The following is a 17,686-nucleotide window of genomic DNA, read 5'->3' on the forward strand; positions in this document are numbered from 1 at the left end:
CGAGAAGAAAAGTTCCTTGGCCTAATAAGGGGCGCTATAACGTAAACTATTCCAAACGTTTCTATTCCAATTCTGCTATCAGCCCTCCACGATTGGTCCAAAACTTTTTTCGACCACGCCCACTTCACCTGTCTGTCACGCGACGTCACGAAAACCGCGATACCTCCCCATCTGGTATGATGTGTTCACACTGATTATGCATGATTTGACAGAAAAAAGAAAAACAGTTATTTCTGATTCGACCCCTTTTCGCCATTAGCCCTCGGCTATTGGTTAAAAGTTTTCGGGCTGCACCCACTTCACCTGCCTGTCACGCGACGTCACAAAACCGCACAAACTCACCGCGTCAAAGTGACGTGTGCGCGATAAAGATGCATTAATATGCCGAACAAAACTGAATTTTCTTCGGAATAGCCGCAGGCGGCCCCGTTCCGAATGGACTAAAGGATGGCTGCCGCCGATCGCTGAGACGCTGGCTACTCGCACTTGCCGGAGAGCATAGGTGTATTTGCGTATAATAAAACTTATTGCGTGGCCGTGTAACGTTTTCGAGCCCTTTCGGCACGTTTACCACCTCATTCTGCCAACTCTTCTTTGCTGAGTGCCAGTTTTAGCGTCATTCTTAAGCTTCCGTTGCATGCTGCCGTGATTTTCGATGAGCCACCACAAGCTAAGTAAGGGAAAGCCGACCAATCGCAGACGCTGGCACCACCCTCTTCATCCGGTTATCGATTTTTAGTGCGCTGGCTCTGCCCCAATGAATACCTCTCCACTTGAGCGTGCTCCTCGCCTCTTGTCAGCCAATTAGATACGACAAGCCGCTGAGTGTAGGCAATGGTATTCGTGTTTCAAGCAAACAAAAGTGACCTCCTAAGAACGAGGAGAGCGTTTGATTGGTCTGTTCAGACAACCCTGCGGGTGACCGCCCGGTGCTTACGTCGGTGGTTACGCAAATTTGACGTCAGGAGATTGGAATAGAAAAATATTGGAATAGGTTTACGTTATAGGGCCCAAGCTCAGCCTGTGTGTGTGTGTGTGTGTGTGTGTGTGTGTGTGTGTGTGTGTGTGTGTGTGTGTGTGTGCGTGCGCGTGTGTGTTTGTGTGTGTTTGTGTGTGTGTGTGTGTGCGTGCGTGCGTGTGTGCGTGCGTGCGTGCGTGTGTGCGTGCGTGCGTGTGCGTGTGTGTGTGTGTGTGTGTGTGTGCTCGCCCTAGTGTTGCACATTGGGCACCACGTGTTTTTCTGGACACGAGTTCACTCAATAAAGAGTTGATTGCCTAAAGCTTTCACTACTGTTTGCACCATCACTACAACGTGAGAACATCACAAATTTTCAAACATATCTTAGAGTCCTAGCATACCCCAGATTTATTGTCATGGTTTTAATACTTATAAATTTTGCGCGCTTTACAGTGACTGTCTTTAGACCCTTTTAAATGCTTGTCCCCCCCCCCCCCCCCATATGCCTATCAAAATTCAGTTTCATCTCATTGACAACTGACAGACAATCCGTCACCGCATGCGTGGTGCTCTTTGGCTATAATTTGGCCCTTGCTCCATTCAGCAACACATATCGTCATCTTGCGTCTGTTTCACCTCCGTTAGAAAAATTTTCCTTGAATCCACTCTCCTCAGTCTTGCGTTTCCTGTATTTTCCCCACGCCAGCTATTGTTTAGAACAGTACAATTTAGTTTTAGACACCAGCGAAGTAGCGTTGTACTTCATATGTTTATTTAGGTAACCATTGGAGGGTTCATTGGTCAGAATGCCAGTTCAGCTTCAATTAGTTTTCGTCAAAATGTTTTTTAACTTGACTTTTCTTATAATTCAATACATTTTTTCGTTGTAGTTCTTTACATTTTTGCGCGTTTTTCCCTATTCTATTTTCTGCTGTTTCATTTCTGAATGTATGACCAATCTCTTTCAAGGTGCGTGCCATGTCTGAAGAACCAAGAGCAACCATCTATAAAAGGAGAAGATGAAGATTATTAAGAAGAAGAAGCTTGAAGAGCGGCAATGCTGATCTCTTCGAGAAAGGATGCGATGTACTGGATCGGCATGCACATGGTAGGCGTTGTTTCTTTCGCCATGATGAGGTAGTTTCAGGGACATAATGTTTTACGTGTTGTCCTTGTGTACGCACACGCTGATCAACAATGCAACCGCGCAGGTGCCCAACATCGTCGGCGTCGGCCGGTTCACCTACGGCTTTCACCGGACAGGGGCGGGTGAGCGAACTCTATGTACGATCATGTGCACAGCGCTACTAGATTACCCGGCATGAAGGCGCTTACACGAAAGCTGATGCTTTGTTTGAAGGCCGAGGTCGCTGGATCTAATCCCGGCCACGGCGGCCGCATTTCGATCGGGGCGAAATGCAAAAACACCAGTGGTATTTAGATTTAGGTGCACGTCGAGAACTCCAGGTGGTCGGAATTTCCGGAGTCCCCCACTACGGCGTGCCTCATAATCAGGAAGTGGTTTTGGCACGTAAAACCCCACAATATAATGTGTGTCGTGTGAAGACCATACGTACGTCAAGTGATACACACATCAAGCATCGTGAACATACTGTCTTCAATGAATGAACGGAGAACCTGCCTCCACAAAGTCATGTTTTCAACGAGCCACCCTAGACTAAAGGCCTGCGCTTAATGAAATAATGGAAAAAAAGTATTTCTGTCTCTCTCCGCTAGGTCTACATGTCTGTAGGCCTGGAACCAGCGGTAGGAAAAGATTGCAGTGTATTTTTTTATCATGAGTAATCGTATAGAATGTATTTCACTTTGGCAGCCGGTGGGGCTTGGGTGAGTTGTAAACATACCGGCTCTGGATTCTCGTGCTCAAATTAACATTTGAGCTTGAAACCGCGGGGAATCTATACTTTGGCTATGCACGTAGCGCGGTCACAGATTATAGCACCAGTAATGAGTGCTAGGTTTCGCGAGTCTTCTTGTGATGCTTTCACCGTTAAGAATAACGCCAACTCTAGGGACAAAATTGGGAAATTCCAAACTACTATTGTTTTACTTGATGAGAAAAGTATTTAAAGTTGCTTGCTAAACCCTCATGTAACGAAAATACGAGGGAGAATTAGAAATTCTTTGCCCCTATTTTTTTTAGCCAAATTACGGCTGTAAATGCCAAGTCAACATATACACTCCCAGACTTTTCTTGGACCGGCGCGGCTTTTATGGCGGTAGGTCCGCGGCACGGCACTGCTGTTAGTTGTCGAAAACGACGGTTGTGCTTCCCACGTCCACGGCGTGCGAGCAACGGAGTCTGATTAGTTTTCTATGGAGCAAGGGGATGAACACCTATCGAAATACGCAGCGAAAGGCAGCCCACGTAAGGCGAAAGGTGTCTCCCTATGTCAAGGGGTGGTGTTGTGAGCTCGCAGAGAGCCGTCGAGACTTGCATCACAATGAGCGTTCGGGGAGGCCGCATGCGTCGCCACGTGGGGCATCGGAACCGCCGACAAGCTCCGCTCATTTGTCCGCGAGAGTCTGGACCGCCCAACATACATCCGGACGTCGTCCCCCTATAGTGCTTTCAACGCTTTCTGTCCGCTGAAGAAATTCATCAGAAGACAGCGATTAATGTGCAACGATGAAGCCAGGACAGCAGTCCGAGGGTGGTCCCACAGTCAGCCGAACGAATTAAACCGCAGGGGCATCTCAAATTTATTGCTCCGACGGGACAAATGCCTGAACTGTTGTGGGGAATATGTGTTAAAATAGTGTAAGGCGCGTGGAATGGCACTCATAATTGTAATTTTATGTTCCTTACTTGGGCTAATAAAATATACGGGCAACGACTTTCTGATTCGCCCTCGTATGTTAAATCATCATCGCTGATACCTTTGCAACCATACTATCCACGTGCTCTACTTTCGTATATTTGTCTACAGGGCGGAACTCATTATTCGGTCATGCCCATCTTACGTGCACGGATGACGAGGTTGTCGCGAAGCGCATGAAGCAATCGTAACTAAATTTAGCCTCTCCTGGCAGTCAGAGAGGCTTTGCTCGGCAGTGCTTTTGTGGATCCGATCGGAAGTGGTCCCGCTTGAGAGAGCTCAGACATAGTTGGTATATTCCATCAAACTCAAACCTGTGCTCATCAGGAGTCATAAGGCCTACAACTATGCACTTCTTGCAGAAATTTCACGCTTGCCCGGCTATGACACATAGGGTCCAGAAACGGCGTGATCGGACTCTAGCAGCAAGATAGTAGCATACCAGTCAGTTCCCATCACCTTTAATCATGGCAGGCCCACTACAAAGACGCAGTTAGCACGATTGCAAGCGTAGGCTGTCGTACAAATCCTAGCTGGATCGTAAGCACTACAAGCTTTCTAGTGCGTGAATAAATGTCGCATGCCTTACTTTGGCGTCGTTGGGCACAGGGAATAAGCCGTTGCTTGATCATGCCTGTGCCGGGCCTACAGATGACAATATTGTGAGGCTATGCTTGACGCAAACTGAGCTAAATTTAATCTCGCGCGGGGTGAGGCGTAGCTCGGCAGTACATTTGTCTATCCCAGCTCGAGTGGTCGCGTTTGAAAGATCTCATTCTGCCATAGCAGACATATTTATTCGACTTCAAATGGCTGTTTATGAGGAGTTATAAGGCCCGAACGTCTGCAATTTCTTGTATAAGTTTCTCGCTTGCTCGGCTACGGCGCCGCTGCGTTCGACACGTAGGGTCCAGAAATGGCATAAAGAGATTCTGGCAGCTCGTGAAATGGATACCCAACCCAGTTAAGTCACAGTTGTTAGCTTTCAATGCGTGAATAAATGTGCGCTGTCTACTTCGTTAGGTCATTTCTGCACACTAGTGCTCATGCACCATCTGCGGCACGCACAACGCGCCACGTAAGACGCAAGACGTTTCACGTACCCTTGCGCCTATCCGTCCCTGATTAGAGACTACCTGATTTTTTCAAGCTCACAAATTCAAGCAGGGCTCCTCCTTTCCACTTAGAGGGACCTTACTAAAATGTTCTAAAGGCACCTTGGCTTAACTACATTGCACACCATTGGCGCTTGCAACAACACCCTGTTCATGATAACGAGGGCGCTGTACACATGCACATCACTCCATGTGTGTTATTTATAGCAGATTACCTTTCCTCGCAACTGACTTTGGATTGTGCTTGCCGCTAATACTTCAATCAAGTCCTCGTTTAAACATCAAGAAATGTTATTTTTGAAGCATCAAAGTTGCTTGGACCTTCACAATTATTTGCAGGAAAAGCATGGTTGATGCCTGTAAATGCAAAAACGACTACTCGTAAAACGATACCAAAAATCTTGTGAAAAGGACTTAGTGAACTTTCATCGATGTATAGAAGACTTCAGTCCAGTGACCGGCGTGAGCACTGTACCAGAACTACGCTTTTCATGTATTCTTATAATTTTTTTCTTTGTATTATCGTCATCAGTCGACAGAGTGGAGACGGATGAGGGTTAATGGAAAAGGTAGACACCGCGAGAACATTGCAGAGTTGCTCCTGACGCCACCTTGTAGCCTTCTGTGCAAACAGAGTAGAAAGCCTTTTAACGGTAGCAAAGCGAGGGAACACGGTATGACATGGCAGCTGTGACAGTGACAAAGCATTTTTCTTCTTTTACGCAGATGTGGGTCGCATCTTCGATATATGTCTGGGCGCCGAGTGCTTCGCCAACATCTGCAGCGACATCGCGGTCATCGGGCTTCTAAGAAAAGCGGTAAGCCCAAGATTACTTTTCCCGTCGCCACAGCAGTCTGCTGTGAAGCCACAATACCCGCTAAGACGGGGCTGCTGTTGAAAGCGAGCTCGGAAGCTATTGTATACCAAAACACTAAAAAGTACAAATCGTGCTGCCCGGCATGCATTGAACAGACAACCAACGCAGAGAAATAAAATATTTTTTTCATTTAGTCAAGTCACTTTTAGGGCAACTGCCTAACGTCGGAAAATTAAGCGAATTCGGTCATGAAATTTTCAGTTATTTAACTCACCACTGAATTACAATTTAGCGATTTATTTTGCAAAGTGTAACTATTGGGACATCTAGAGCGGACGAATTTCATATAGTGCGCATCACTCACGTTTGTGCCACCTTTGCTCGGCGCTGTTGTAAATGGAGCTGTCGCCCTGGGCAACGCTACCAATATGTCCGATTCCCAGTCCTAGTTAGTTTATTATCACGCACTTCAATAGAAAAACCTCCAGATCTACGCCTTCCTCTTTAGACCATGCGTGGAGCAAGATCTGAACAACTAATTTCATTTGATAGGGTGCTGCGCAATGTTAGCCGCAGCCTCATTTACTAGTCGAGTAGTACGGCGGACGGTACTATTGCCTGACGCAATGCCATTGGCTGCCTCGAGAGTGCTGTTCGAGAATAGTGTTAAACAGTATCGCTATAATACCAATGCAAGCCCACTTCTGTCGGGTGCGCGATGTATTTCATTACATGTTCACGTAGTCAAGAATAGCAGTGATATTTCAGTCATTAATGAACATATTTCTTGAAAAACGTTTAAATTGCTTCTTTTGTCGCTATCTTCTAAAGCTGTTGAATAAAACTATAAAATAAAACTCTTGTTCTTTTTCTTTTTTATGTCACAGTGTATTAACATGCCTTGTATAGCCCCTCCTCCATGGGCCATAACTGTTGGTCTGCAGTATTCTGAAATAAATAAATAAATAAAATATTCGGCCTCAATTAATGACTGAATGTTACTTCGATAACGGCTGCATTCTGGGATCACATAATGCTTTTGGTGTGAGAAGATGTTCATCAGTTTTTACAACAGCTGCTTTTAGCGAGTTTTCAACATTGGACGGCTGCCTTGTTGGTCTCCATCTCAGCAAGATAGCCCATACGTAGCAGCGTAGCAGATCGTTGGCGCTAAATAGAAGCATCACATTGACAGCGACGTGGCCGCTAATTTTCATAACTTGGCACCTTTGTGTTGCGCAGGCCCTGTGTGGCAAGCGAATTCATTACTTCGGAGTTGCGCGGAATGAAATTGTGCGGAGAAAGCTGGGCCGTTCGCTTTGCCTCTAATTGACCTTTCAAGGTTCTCGCTGAGCATGGCCGCCATCCATCTGGTGGTGATGCTCAGCCGCCTCAATGGGGTGTGAGCACTCGCAGAGCTTAGTTTTCTTTGTCTGTTATCATATTTGGCCATATTTATATGGTTATCATATTTATCATATTTGGTGGTCGCACCCCAAAAATAAAGGACTTGGCGACGTTAAAGTAGGGGCTGACCTACAAGTCGCTTTGTCTCCGTGTAAGGGGACTATACGCGTAGTGCGTGCCGATGGACGCGCCACTGGTGGTGGCCTTGCGCAGAACACACGGGAGAGGAGGCAGCCGCGCGCCGTAGTTTGCTGTGACGTTGACAGTGCTTTTCTGTCTCTGTCACGTTTTTAGAGCAATATGGGCAACGCCCTTCGCATGTGTGGGGTGGCCAAAGCTTCAAGGAATGTCGGAGAAGAATTGGTGCCGTGTGGGGGGCTTAAATGCCGGTGAAAACGTGCCGGCGATACGGCTCTGATCATTCCCCGCAAAGCCTCATCAGCGGGAGCAACGGTAGCAATGGATCGTCGCTTCGGCGAGAAATTTCTTGTTCTCATCCTTTTCCTTTGTCGCGTCGGTTTTTTTTTTCACTCGATCATAGTTAGACACGTAAGCGACGAAGTTCGTCTGCAGTGCAGCATGCGGTTTAAAGGCATTTCGCTAAAGTACGGAATGCTGTTTGCCGCTTATGCTGTTTTCCGCTTCTTTACCGCGTTGCGCAAGCTAGGCAGCAGAACTGCACGAACGCATTGTGTTGTACGTTAAAGCTACTGAAGTTTGCAAGAACAGAAATCGTTGGTTTTATGTGGCCCGGTATATCCTCGCATCAGCTGTCGCGCACGTCATGTTTTCACATCTATTTTATGCGTGGCTTTGCACGTGTTTAACTGTAGCTAGTTGCTTCATGCTTAACTCTTGTTGATTCTTTTGAGCTGCGAGGTTTTCACCCTGCCTCATTTGTTAAAGGTGTGAATCAGCTCTGTCTTATCTGAATGATACGAAGCAAGTGCTTCTTTAACAGTTTTATCCTTTTCGCCCGAGGGCATCTTAGATATTGTGGTTTTTTGGGAGCTGTGTTTAGAAAATAGGTAGTTCAGGGGGCGAGAATTGCTTATAGTTGCTGCGTATGGTATTTTTGTTCCATTTTTCGTTGAAAAGTTCGCGTCACGTTTGGGAGGTCATCACACCTCCGATGCTGTCTCAGCAGACTTAACACGCCGAGTGAATTGTTTATTTCACAACGTGAAACGCATGTGAATTTTGCACTCAACTGAATTATTTATTATTATGCTTACGCCGCAGAGGACTAAACCCGGCCTTGCCGCCAGCGCTCATCTACTTTCGGTGGCGCTGTCCTACCTTTAAATATATCATGCGACACCTCTCTCTAGTAACACAAAAGAAGTACTGAAAAGTTATTCAGACTTTAACTTTGTGCGTTTCCAAGTAGCTCCCTTGGGGAATATAAAATTGCAAAAACTGCAGCGGGAACGGCAGTTCATCGGCGTATGCAGCAGAATTGCATCGGCGGTACAGCGCTAACACGCGCTTTTATTTACCCGTGCGTTTGGTCACTTCGTTGACTAGTGTACGCGTTTTCATCAATTAATTCGCAATTACTATTTTTTGAGGCGACTTTGACTGCACTTATTCGGCGCTGTCACATGTATTCATCGGCAGAAACATCACAATGGCATATGCAGACATCGCACCATGCGGATTTGTTTGATATAAGTCTGCACTAACGACGGGTGCTTATTATTGACGTACAGAAGCAGCATTATGGCAAGGGTATAATCTAAAAAGAACGATGGAGACATCGCATTACACAAAGAAATTTATCGGCTAGTTAACATGAGCTCCACTTCACGTAAATAGGATTCATGGCGTTTGTCTGCGGGACACACCTGGCATGTAACACTGGTAACATCGTGTTCATACCCGCTCCCACAGAGGTCAGCTTCTTCCCTACAGCTGTCGCCGCAGAAGAAGCAGTCTAGAGAAATCGCAGCCGCGAATTTCAGCCATCCTTGCTGTAAAGGGTTGTCGTCTGCTACTGCTCCCGCGCGTACTGTTGGAAGCGTCCGCTAGGTGGCTTTAAGTGGCGCCTCTATTAAAGTCCCTTAGCCTCTATAGGCGGTGCACGAGGCGTATAGGCCGCAGTTGTGCAAACAGCTCGCTTTCTGAACATTCGGTTTGACTGCTACGTGACAACTTCTGACACTTCTGACTGCTTACGTTTGGGAATGCGGAAACATTATAGTGCCTCTGGTGAAATGTTTTTCAATCGAAGCTCGTATTGACTCACAAGTAGAGTTTTCGTATTCAGGCAAGAAAAACAAAAAACAAGCAACAGTTGCTGCCAGAGCAACGCAGCTGAGGGAAAGGGCGGTTTGGCGAGCTGACAGCTGTGCCGGCACCGGAGCGGGAGACATTAGGAAAGATTTCAGCTGCATAGGCTTGCTCATGCCACGAGCGCAACTAATCAGAGCCGTTTCGCTTTCGCCGTGGGGGAAATGGCAGGAAAGGGTTTCGCGCGCGCTGCGCCGTCTTCGTTTCCGTTCAGTTCAGTCTCGAAAAACGTATGGCAGAGCCATGCATTGTGCGTTCCCCATTAGGAACTGGCAGCCTCCGACGAGCGGCGGCGAGGACTCGCCTGTGAAATGGCTCGCCATCGGAGCACCGATCCTCCCGTCTAAGAGCCGCCCGAGCCAAGGCAATCCGACGAGGAGATCCCGGGCTGAGAGAGCGGGAGGCCGAAGCTATCCGGCACCGTTACATGTGGGTTACTTAACCGTGTCGAAGGTCAGGTTCACGCAGGACAAGCTTCGCTTACCCCGTTTTCCGGTAGAGGAAGGGTTGGCCATTTTTCTTTCCGCGCGTTGCTTCACCGCGTGAGCTCCCACGTGCGTTTTAACTGCGCATTCGTAAGGCCAAATTAAATGCGGCAAGCGTCTCAACCCGCTCGCTTCTCCACGAGGAGTTCATAATTCGAAAGACCACTCAGTGTAGTTCAATTGGACAACCATATTTTTACAGCGCAGCTCGATATGGCTACCATACCATGCATTTTCTTTCCTCCGTCAACAAAAACTATCATCATCAATGTCTCATACCCCCGTACGCATTCATGCTCCCGTAAGCAAGCAAAAAAAAATGCAATCGCTCATAGCCCCGTAAGGGGCTACAAGCGCTAGCGAAGTGAACAGTCTTGAAATTCTTTCTAATCACGCATACAGCATACTGAACAGCATGTCGAAAACTGTCATCATCAATGGCTCATACCTCCGTGAGCAATGGCTCATACACTCGTAAGCAAGCAAAAAGTACGATGACTCATAAACCCGTAAGGTTCATAACTACTCACTTTGCGTGAATTATGCCATGACAATACTCCTGGTGATTTCAATGTGCATGTGTCGGTACCGAAAGTGGAGTGGTTTACGCTTTCCCTGTTGGAGACATATCCCTTGCGGTACCACACTTATCCAGCCCAACCGGCCATCCAGTGGTGTACGTGCATCGATTTGACATTAGGAAAGAATCTGATTGCAGTTGCGAGTCAAATAATGATCACAGATCAAGGCAATATATTTGTTTCTTTCTTTTCTTTATTGATTTATTTAGGACAAAGAACAGATTGTCTTAGGGGACACGGCTAAAGGCAAACATTTGCGTGACTAGGCCGTTCCACCCGCACATTGGCAGCAAAATGGCAGTGGCAGGATTTCAGTAGAGCACACATGAAATTAAAGTAGTACACATTTTCCATGGCTTGAGTACACAATTCGCGTAAGAAGAAAGAAAAAAAGTTAAAGTTTATACAGTTTTGTAATCATTTGAAGCATAACAACAGGAAAAAAAAACGTACGAAATTTTCCATACCTGTAGCTGAAGGTTAAAGTTTACACAGTTTTCTAAAACAACAAGAAAAAAAAACGAGTTTGTACCTTTGTTAAAAATTCTGTCACCTCCATGTCGTGTGCTAAACACTTCGTTGGTGAGCCACCTTCAGGGAGTGGAATCGCTCATGATTTTTCTCACTTTATACACTAATGACGTGTCGCCACCTCATCCACTTCCCTCTGGTATCCACTTCCCTCTACAATGCATCTTACCTTGAGGGCAGCATACATAAACATAAATATCGCTCACTCTGCACCATTCACAATTTTTTCTAATTTGTCCGATGCTGGGTGTGATCAAACTGGCGTCACATATCTTCAGACATGCCTCACGCACGGATTTTTCGGTGGTGCCAATAGATGGCGCAGCGTGTCCAGAAAGATGCGCTAGAGGGGAACACGACGGCACACACCGCGTTTCATGCATGCCGTGTTTAGGCTGCGGCAATACACTGTGAATATGCACTACATTGTTTTAAATATAATCGCATGAAGGTCGACATTCATCGGGAGATGTGTTCCACCGGAATTCTTGTTCCCGCAGAGGCGTCTGTGTTAGCAGGCGTTTGGTTTGTGGCGACACCAGAGACCTGACCACATGGGGGTTGGCGCCTCCCGCGTTTAACCGTGCATGGCTTAGCTATGTCCAAGGCCCCTCGGCAGAGCTAACGCCCCCCTTTGTCCTAGACTTCACGTAGACGGCACATCCGGACTGACCCGCCCCGGTGAAAACGGTAGTTGTCTTTTCCTCTCCTCCTATCCAACATTTGTGCTTCGCTCTCACTTTCAATCTTTCCTGTTTTCTCCTCTCTTCTACATAACATCCGATCTTCTTGGCAGTGAGGGTTAACTCTGTGTAAGTAGCCAACCTTGGTCATATTCGGTTATGGGCAGGTTGCAAGTGCTAGGCGGCGCCCCGTCTTTCCGACCCCTAGCGCCATCTGACGAACAGTTGCGCGAATGTGGTAGGATTACTCACGGCGTCAGCAGCCCGCACTGCGTGTTTGGCGCCCTGTCAAACGATAGCGATGGCGCGAAACAGCGTGCCGATATTAATTTTAACCGGGTTTCTGGGAATTGCAAGATCTTCATAGCTTTTTTCGTGAAAAGAATTTAGGGAAAGGAAGTCGTCTATTTGAAGTGGGGCACGTCTACGACGTGAGGGAAGTGTTGAACTCGCACTGATCGGAAGTGACTGCTAGGTTTATTCCGCAAACGAAAAATAATGCACCAGCGAGATGCGTGAAGCTCAGCGTAATTTACTTCGTTATCTACGGTGTGGACGCATGAAATTGTAGGCGAAATTGATTCTTGAAGATCGGCGACAGCAGACAAATCCTAGCGGGGAGCTGCGATTGCCGTGCTGGCATCGCAGGGAAGTGCAAGGACGCCGCGGTATTTTCCCTGTACATACATGACGGCAAATACGAATCCAAAACATCTCATCCAAGAACGTGGGGCGTATGAACGACTCGTGAGACCTACCAGAGGTATTCTAACGTTGCTCTCCCCAAACACACAAAAAAAGGGGATGAACTTACCAGTTGTGTTAGACTACGCTGGGAAAATATTTTCGCCCAAGTTACTGGAAGTGCGATACTATTATGTTGCGATTTTTCAGTGCGTGCAAAGGAGGTTCCAATAAACCACGTTGTCAAAAATTTTGGTGATCTCATCTGCACCTTCGTTGATATGCTGCCATGGGCGCAGAAGAGTGTATGCCAGCTCAGCCGGCTGCAACCCCTCCTCAAATCTCTCAGCAAGCCCTAGCGCTGTTCGAATGGGATAGGATTGGGAAAGAGTTCCACGGCTTTACTGCGGTACAGTGTAGGAACAAACTACTTTGATGCATATCCTGGTACGCACTGCAGGCAGTGGCGTAGCAGGGGGGGGGGGGGGGGGGTCGTGGGCTCCGTGTGCAAGGGGCCAGTGGCGGGGCGGGGGGGGGGGGCATATACGTCTGGAGACACACAGAAATTGTTGATATCCTCACCTTCCTCCAATAAACCCGGATGAGGGGGGGGGGCAGCTGGAAGACCTATGGGCCCCGGGTGCCAGACGACCTAGCTACGCTACTGACTGTAGGTGTCCCGTTGCTGCCATCATTGCTGTAAAAGCAAAGAATTCAGAGTTGTAACGCATTTGGCATAACGCCGGAACATAAAACAGCTTATGCCGTCATAAGCTGTCATAGGAGGACATAACTTTCAAGAAGGCACGCAAGCCGGTATCATGCCTGCCAGAGAACAGTCATGCGGGAGTGGCGCGTCAGAGGGAAGCGCCACAACGGCCTCTAACGGCTGTCCGATCTCTACGCACTGGGCTGGCGGCAGTGACGCCATCGGCCCCGTCGGCGGATGCAACCAGTCATGCTCCGCCATCGAAGAAGGGCCCATCAACCTCCCGGCTGGATGGGCCCGCGTCGTGGCGCCCTGAAAGGGCTCCGTGAGCTAATTTTTCATTCTTGAACGCACCGCATCACGCACACGAACAAAATCAACACAGAAATCTTACAGCGGAATGTGACAGGACTTCTCCATATAATCTAGACGAACTCACAGAACTCCTCCATCAGTATTATCTAAAAGTGCTGTGTGTTCAGGAAAAACACTTAGAACCCACTTGAACAAACTTCTTCAGACAGTATGCTATCTTCCGGAAAGACCAGGACGACGCTGTTGCCTCGTCCGGAGGTGTAGCAATAGTGGTGGATAAGTTTGTTGCTTGCCAAATCTTTCTCTCCAAATGGCCCTTAGCCTGTGTGAACGAGTTTCTTTAACAAATTAATAACAATCTGTTGCATTTACGTAACGCCTCATTACCAACTTAGCAAAACACGCTTCTACAAGCTGGTTGACCAGCTCCCGGAACAATATATAATCGCCGATGGTTTTAATGCTTACAGCACACTGGGGGGAAACTCCAGGTGTTATTCGTATGGTGACTGATAGAAACCTTCCTAGTAAACTCCGGTGCATGCCTGCTTAATAAAATGTAAGCGAGTTATTATAATATCTCGCCCAATTCGTACTCTTCTGTAGACTTAGCGGTTGGATCGGCAGCTCTTCTGCTTTACTTAGAGTGGAGCGTTATCAAAAATCCTTAAGGAATTCACCACTTCCCTAAATCAGCAATACGAATGTCATCCACGTGCTTCAGATTTTAAATTAGTCTATGCCGACTGGAATTATTTTAAGGAATCGCCTTGCTTGTCACCACATATTATCGCCCATTTCAGTATATACAACGCAGTAGTATTTTACCGTTTTTATCACCGACGCAGGAGACAAGTTCATTTCACAATCAAGCGTTAGCTCATCGAGAATATGAGTGCCATGGTGGAACGATGAGTGCGAGGAGGCGCGAAAGCAACAAAATAACGCGTGGGGCATACTCCGTCAATCCCCAAATGCAGGAAATGTGATAGAATTCCAAAGCATTACATCATGCGGAAGGCGGAAGCGACGGCAGGCTAGGAGGGTACGCTGGGAGAGGTTGCTCCCATTAATTCATACAGACAGGAGGCCCGGAATGAGCTAAGAAGGCTTAAGGGACAACAGATCCGTCCGTTGCCCCTGGTGGATGAAGGAGGGAACATGCTGGAAGACCAAGCCGACGCTCTTGCTGAAGACTTCGAGCGCCTGTCTAACACCGCTCACTATTCGAAAAACTTTCTCAAATACAAAGCAATTGAAGGACTTAAGCCCCTGAACAGGAAATGTGGCTCAAATGATCATTATAACCGTCCTTTTTCCATTGCGAAACTTAAAGCTTCCTTGACCGCACGTGAGAGCTCTGCGCCGGGCCCCGACAAAATCATGCAGGATACGATTGAGCACCTCCACTCCGACATACATATCACACTACTCACACTTTTCAATATTATCAGGGCTGCTGGGTATAATGCATGTAAATGTAAACAAGGTACTATTTTCGAAGTTTTGAAGCACGGTAAGGATTTTTTATTCTGACCAGTTACCGTCCTATAGCGCTTACGAGCTGCCCTCATCAGTTTCTGAGAAAATCGCCATCTTGACAATTTTATAGGGAAGGCCAATCCACAACTGACAATTTCGTGTTCATCGAAGCAAACATCCGTGATGCATTTGTACATAAGCAGTACTTCATGTCTATATTACTAAATATGGCAAAGGCATACGACACGACATGGCGCTACGGGATTTTGCGATGCCTGTCAGAGATGGGCATTCGAGGACATATGCCTGACACCATCAAAAGCTATCTGTGCAACCGTACTTTCTCATTTAGAATGGGCAATGTATTGTTCCGTACATTTGTTCCGTCTCCATTCCGTTCCGTTTCCTACATTGTTCCGTCTCGGTCCTCGAGCATTGCCTGCTGGCTCCAGTGAACCTGTTTGCACCATTGCAATGGCAACTCGTTGAATACATTTATTGAGGTGACAAAATCCGCTCCAGATGCGCGCATATAAATGCATATTCGGGAGCTCCAGTCGAAGAACACATGCCCAGAGTTTCACACAGATGCTTCAAAGTCAAAGCCGGCGTCTCTTATGCGGCTCTCCTCACATCGTTTTCGGAATGTTACGCTCTGTATATTGAAACCAGAATCTTCACGGCAGAGACCTATGAAATACTGTCGGCTAATAAACACAGCAACAAAGCAAAGCTACCAAAGGCCATTATATTCGCAGATTCCTAAAGGGTCCACAAAACATTACAATCGCTACGAAAACAGAAAAATCCTGCAAGAGACGACCTCTATTCACTGCTCTACGATACGTACGCATCTAACCAACAGGTTGTAATATGATGGATACCAGGGCACATGCGTACAGAGGGTAACAAGCTTGCTGATAAAGTGCAACTCTCATAACAACAAAACCTATCAATCAGGCCACACTTGTTCCTGACACAGAATTTAAGCCATTCCTGCGCAAAGAACTCCGGAGCGATTCGTAAGACTTATGAGGTGAGCAAACATTGAATAAGCTCACCTAATTAAGCCACATTTAAGGATCTGGTCTTCATTAATAAAATCCCGACGATCTGACGTTCTCTTCTGCCACCTCGGAATAAGGCACATATACGGTACACATTCATATATACCATACACTTTTAACTGGCATTCATATGGTACACTTTTAACTGCGCTGAACCTCCGCGCTGTGGCAGATGTGGCGAAAAGCTGACCGTGCTACACGTCGTGCTGGAGTGCACGGAAGCTGAAGCAGAACGAAGAAAGCACATTCCTGGGGCATACAAACAACATGTCCCTTTACATCCTATACTATTCCTTGGCCGAGAACTTCTGTTTGAAACCAAGGCAGTGCTTAAGTTTTAAATGATGTTGTGCTGCATGCTATTAGCCTGAGAGTTTCGTGGCCCTCCTTGTATCTAGAGGGAACTGCTGCGAGCTTACTATTTAGTAGAGCACGTGCCTCTTGACATTTGTGCTCAAAGGCCTTTTAGTGAGGAGGTAGCACTAGCGGAATCGATGGATTTTCTGTTCGTGCTATCTCATTTTAGAATACTGTTTATGGTCATCGCTCACATCATTCGTCGCTAACATTACTTTTACACTTGCCTATTTTGCGTAACTCCATATAGCCTCGCTACATTTGCCATTTGTCATTCACCGCTTCATTGATTTCCTCACACCATTTCTTGGCGCTTTTTGACCACCCCTCGACCTCGCGCCTAGAAAAAACATCCTACATCGCACATTAAATTTGTAAGAAGACAAGCTATTGCACACCAGGTAACTTAATTGGCGGACCGGCATCGGCCAGGACTATGAGAAATCTTTGTGTGCAGTGCACGCATATGCTTAGTCACGGCACGATTCGGCTAATACTTGCGTTTCACAGCAGAAATAAAACTGGCTCATTCAGAAACGAATAACTTGCGGCTCACCTATCGAAATAACACAGACATCCCTGAATAATTTTACCACTGTTGATCGCTTCATTCATTCAGTAAGAAGCATTGCGCCGAAGTAGCAAAACTTTCTCAACCACTGTCATCGCATAGTTATTTTCTCAGAAATAGCAACTGGAACTGCGTATCCCAAACTGACGACTGCGCGATGCAGCGCTTGTCTTCATACGGTCTCTGATACTTCAGGTGAACAATCTACCGAGAGCGCGCGGATGACCAAGTAGGCACTTGTGACGCTTAAGGACGGGGTTATAATTTGTTTACCTGCATGTAATCATCACAAACAAATGCAAAGATAGTGAGTAACGAACACATAAACAAAATATACCGACATGCGGTGATGTGACATCTCAAGGGTAAAGGAAAAACAGCTATAAAATAGACGTGTCCAAAAAGCAACGTTCTCATAGATGGAGTGTGGTGGCGCGAACTGAATGAACACCAACGAAGACGAATGCAATTTTTCACAGGAAAAACATGTAGCAGCTAGTGCAATCCACTACCCTTATAAGTATTCACAAAGTTTCAAAATTGACCGCAGTTACGCCTTTTAAGTTTAGCGGCAGTCACTTCGTGACTGCGAGCACCTGTTTTTTGAACATACTAGTGTCTTAGCCGGCACGCTGTGGCAATATGTGCATGAGCCATGACATCTAGTATTTTGATTAGATTTGTGAGCATGAGCTAAATAGAGTAGGCTCTTCAGGGTCCCCTTCGGTAAGTTCCCCGAAATTGTGAGATAGTCTGTGGGAGAAGCAAAAGCGCAGGTACATACATACACC

At 46.8% G+C, this 17,686-nt stretch overlaps 2 protein-coding genes across 3 annotated transcripts in view; both read left to right on the plus strand.

Moving 5' to 3' along the window:
- LOC139057635 (uncharacterized) overlaps positions 1–1,946 on the plus strand; it is a 63,837-nt gene extending 61,891 nt beyond the window's left edge. Inside the window, exon 9 of the mRNA XM_070536215.1 lies at positions 1,928–1,946. The gene's annotated coding sequence lies outside the window, so the exon portion shown is untranslated. The remainder of the gene's footprint in view (positions 1–1,927) is intronic.
- A 33-nt stretch (positions 1,947–1,979) lies between these two features.
- Positions 1,980–17,686, plus strand: part of LOC135908671 (uncharacterized) — a 44,461-nt gene continuing 28,754 nt past the window's right edge. For both annotated transcript variants that reach the window (XM_070536219.1, XM_070536220.1), the window contains exons 1-3: positions 1,980–2,066; positions 2,170–2,227; positions 5,640–5,731. In XM_070536219.1, coding sequence (XP_070392320.1) covers positions 2,016–2,066; positions 2,170–2,227; positions 5,640–5,731 — 201 coding nt within the window. In that variant the 5' untranslated portion in view covers positions 1,980–2,015. The remainder of the gene's footprint in view (positions 2,067–2,169; positions 2,228–5,639; positions 5,732–17,686) is intronic.

Source organism: Dermacentor albipictus, chromosome 3 (genome assembly GCF_038994185.2).
Source record: "Dermacentor albipictus isolate Rhodes 1998 colony chromosome 3, USDA_Dalb.pri_finalv2, whole genome shotgun sequence".
NCBI lineage: Eukaryota > Metazoa > Arthropoda > Arachnida > Ixodida > Ixodidae > Dermacentor > Dermacentor albipictus.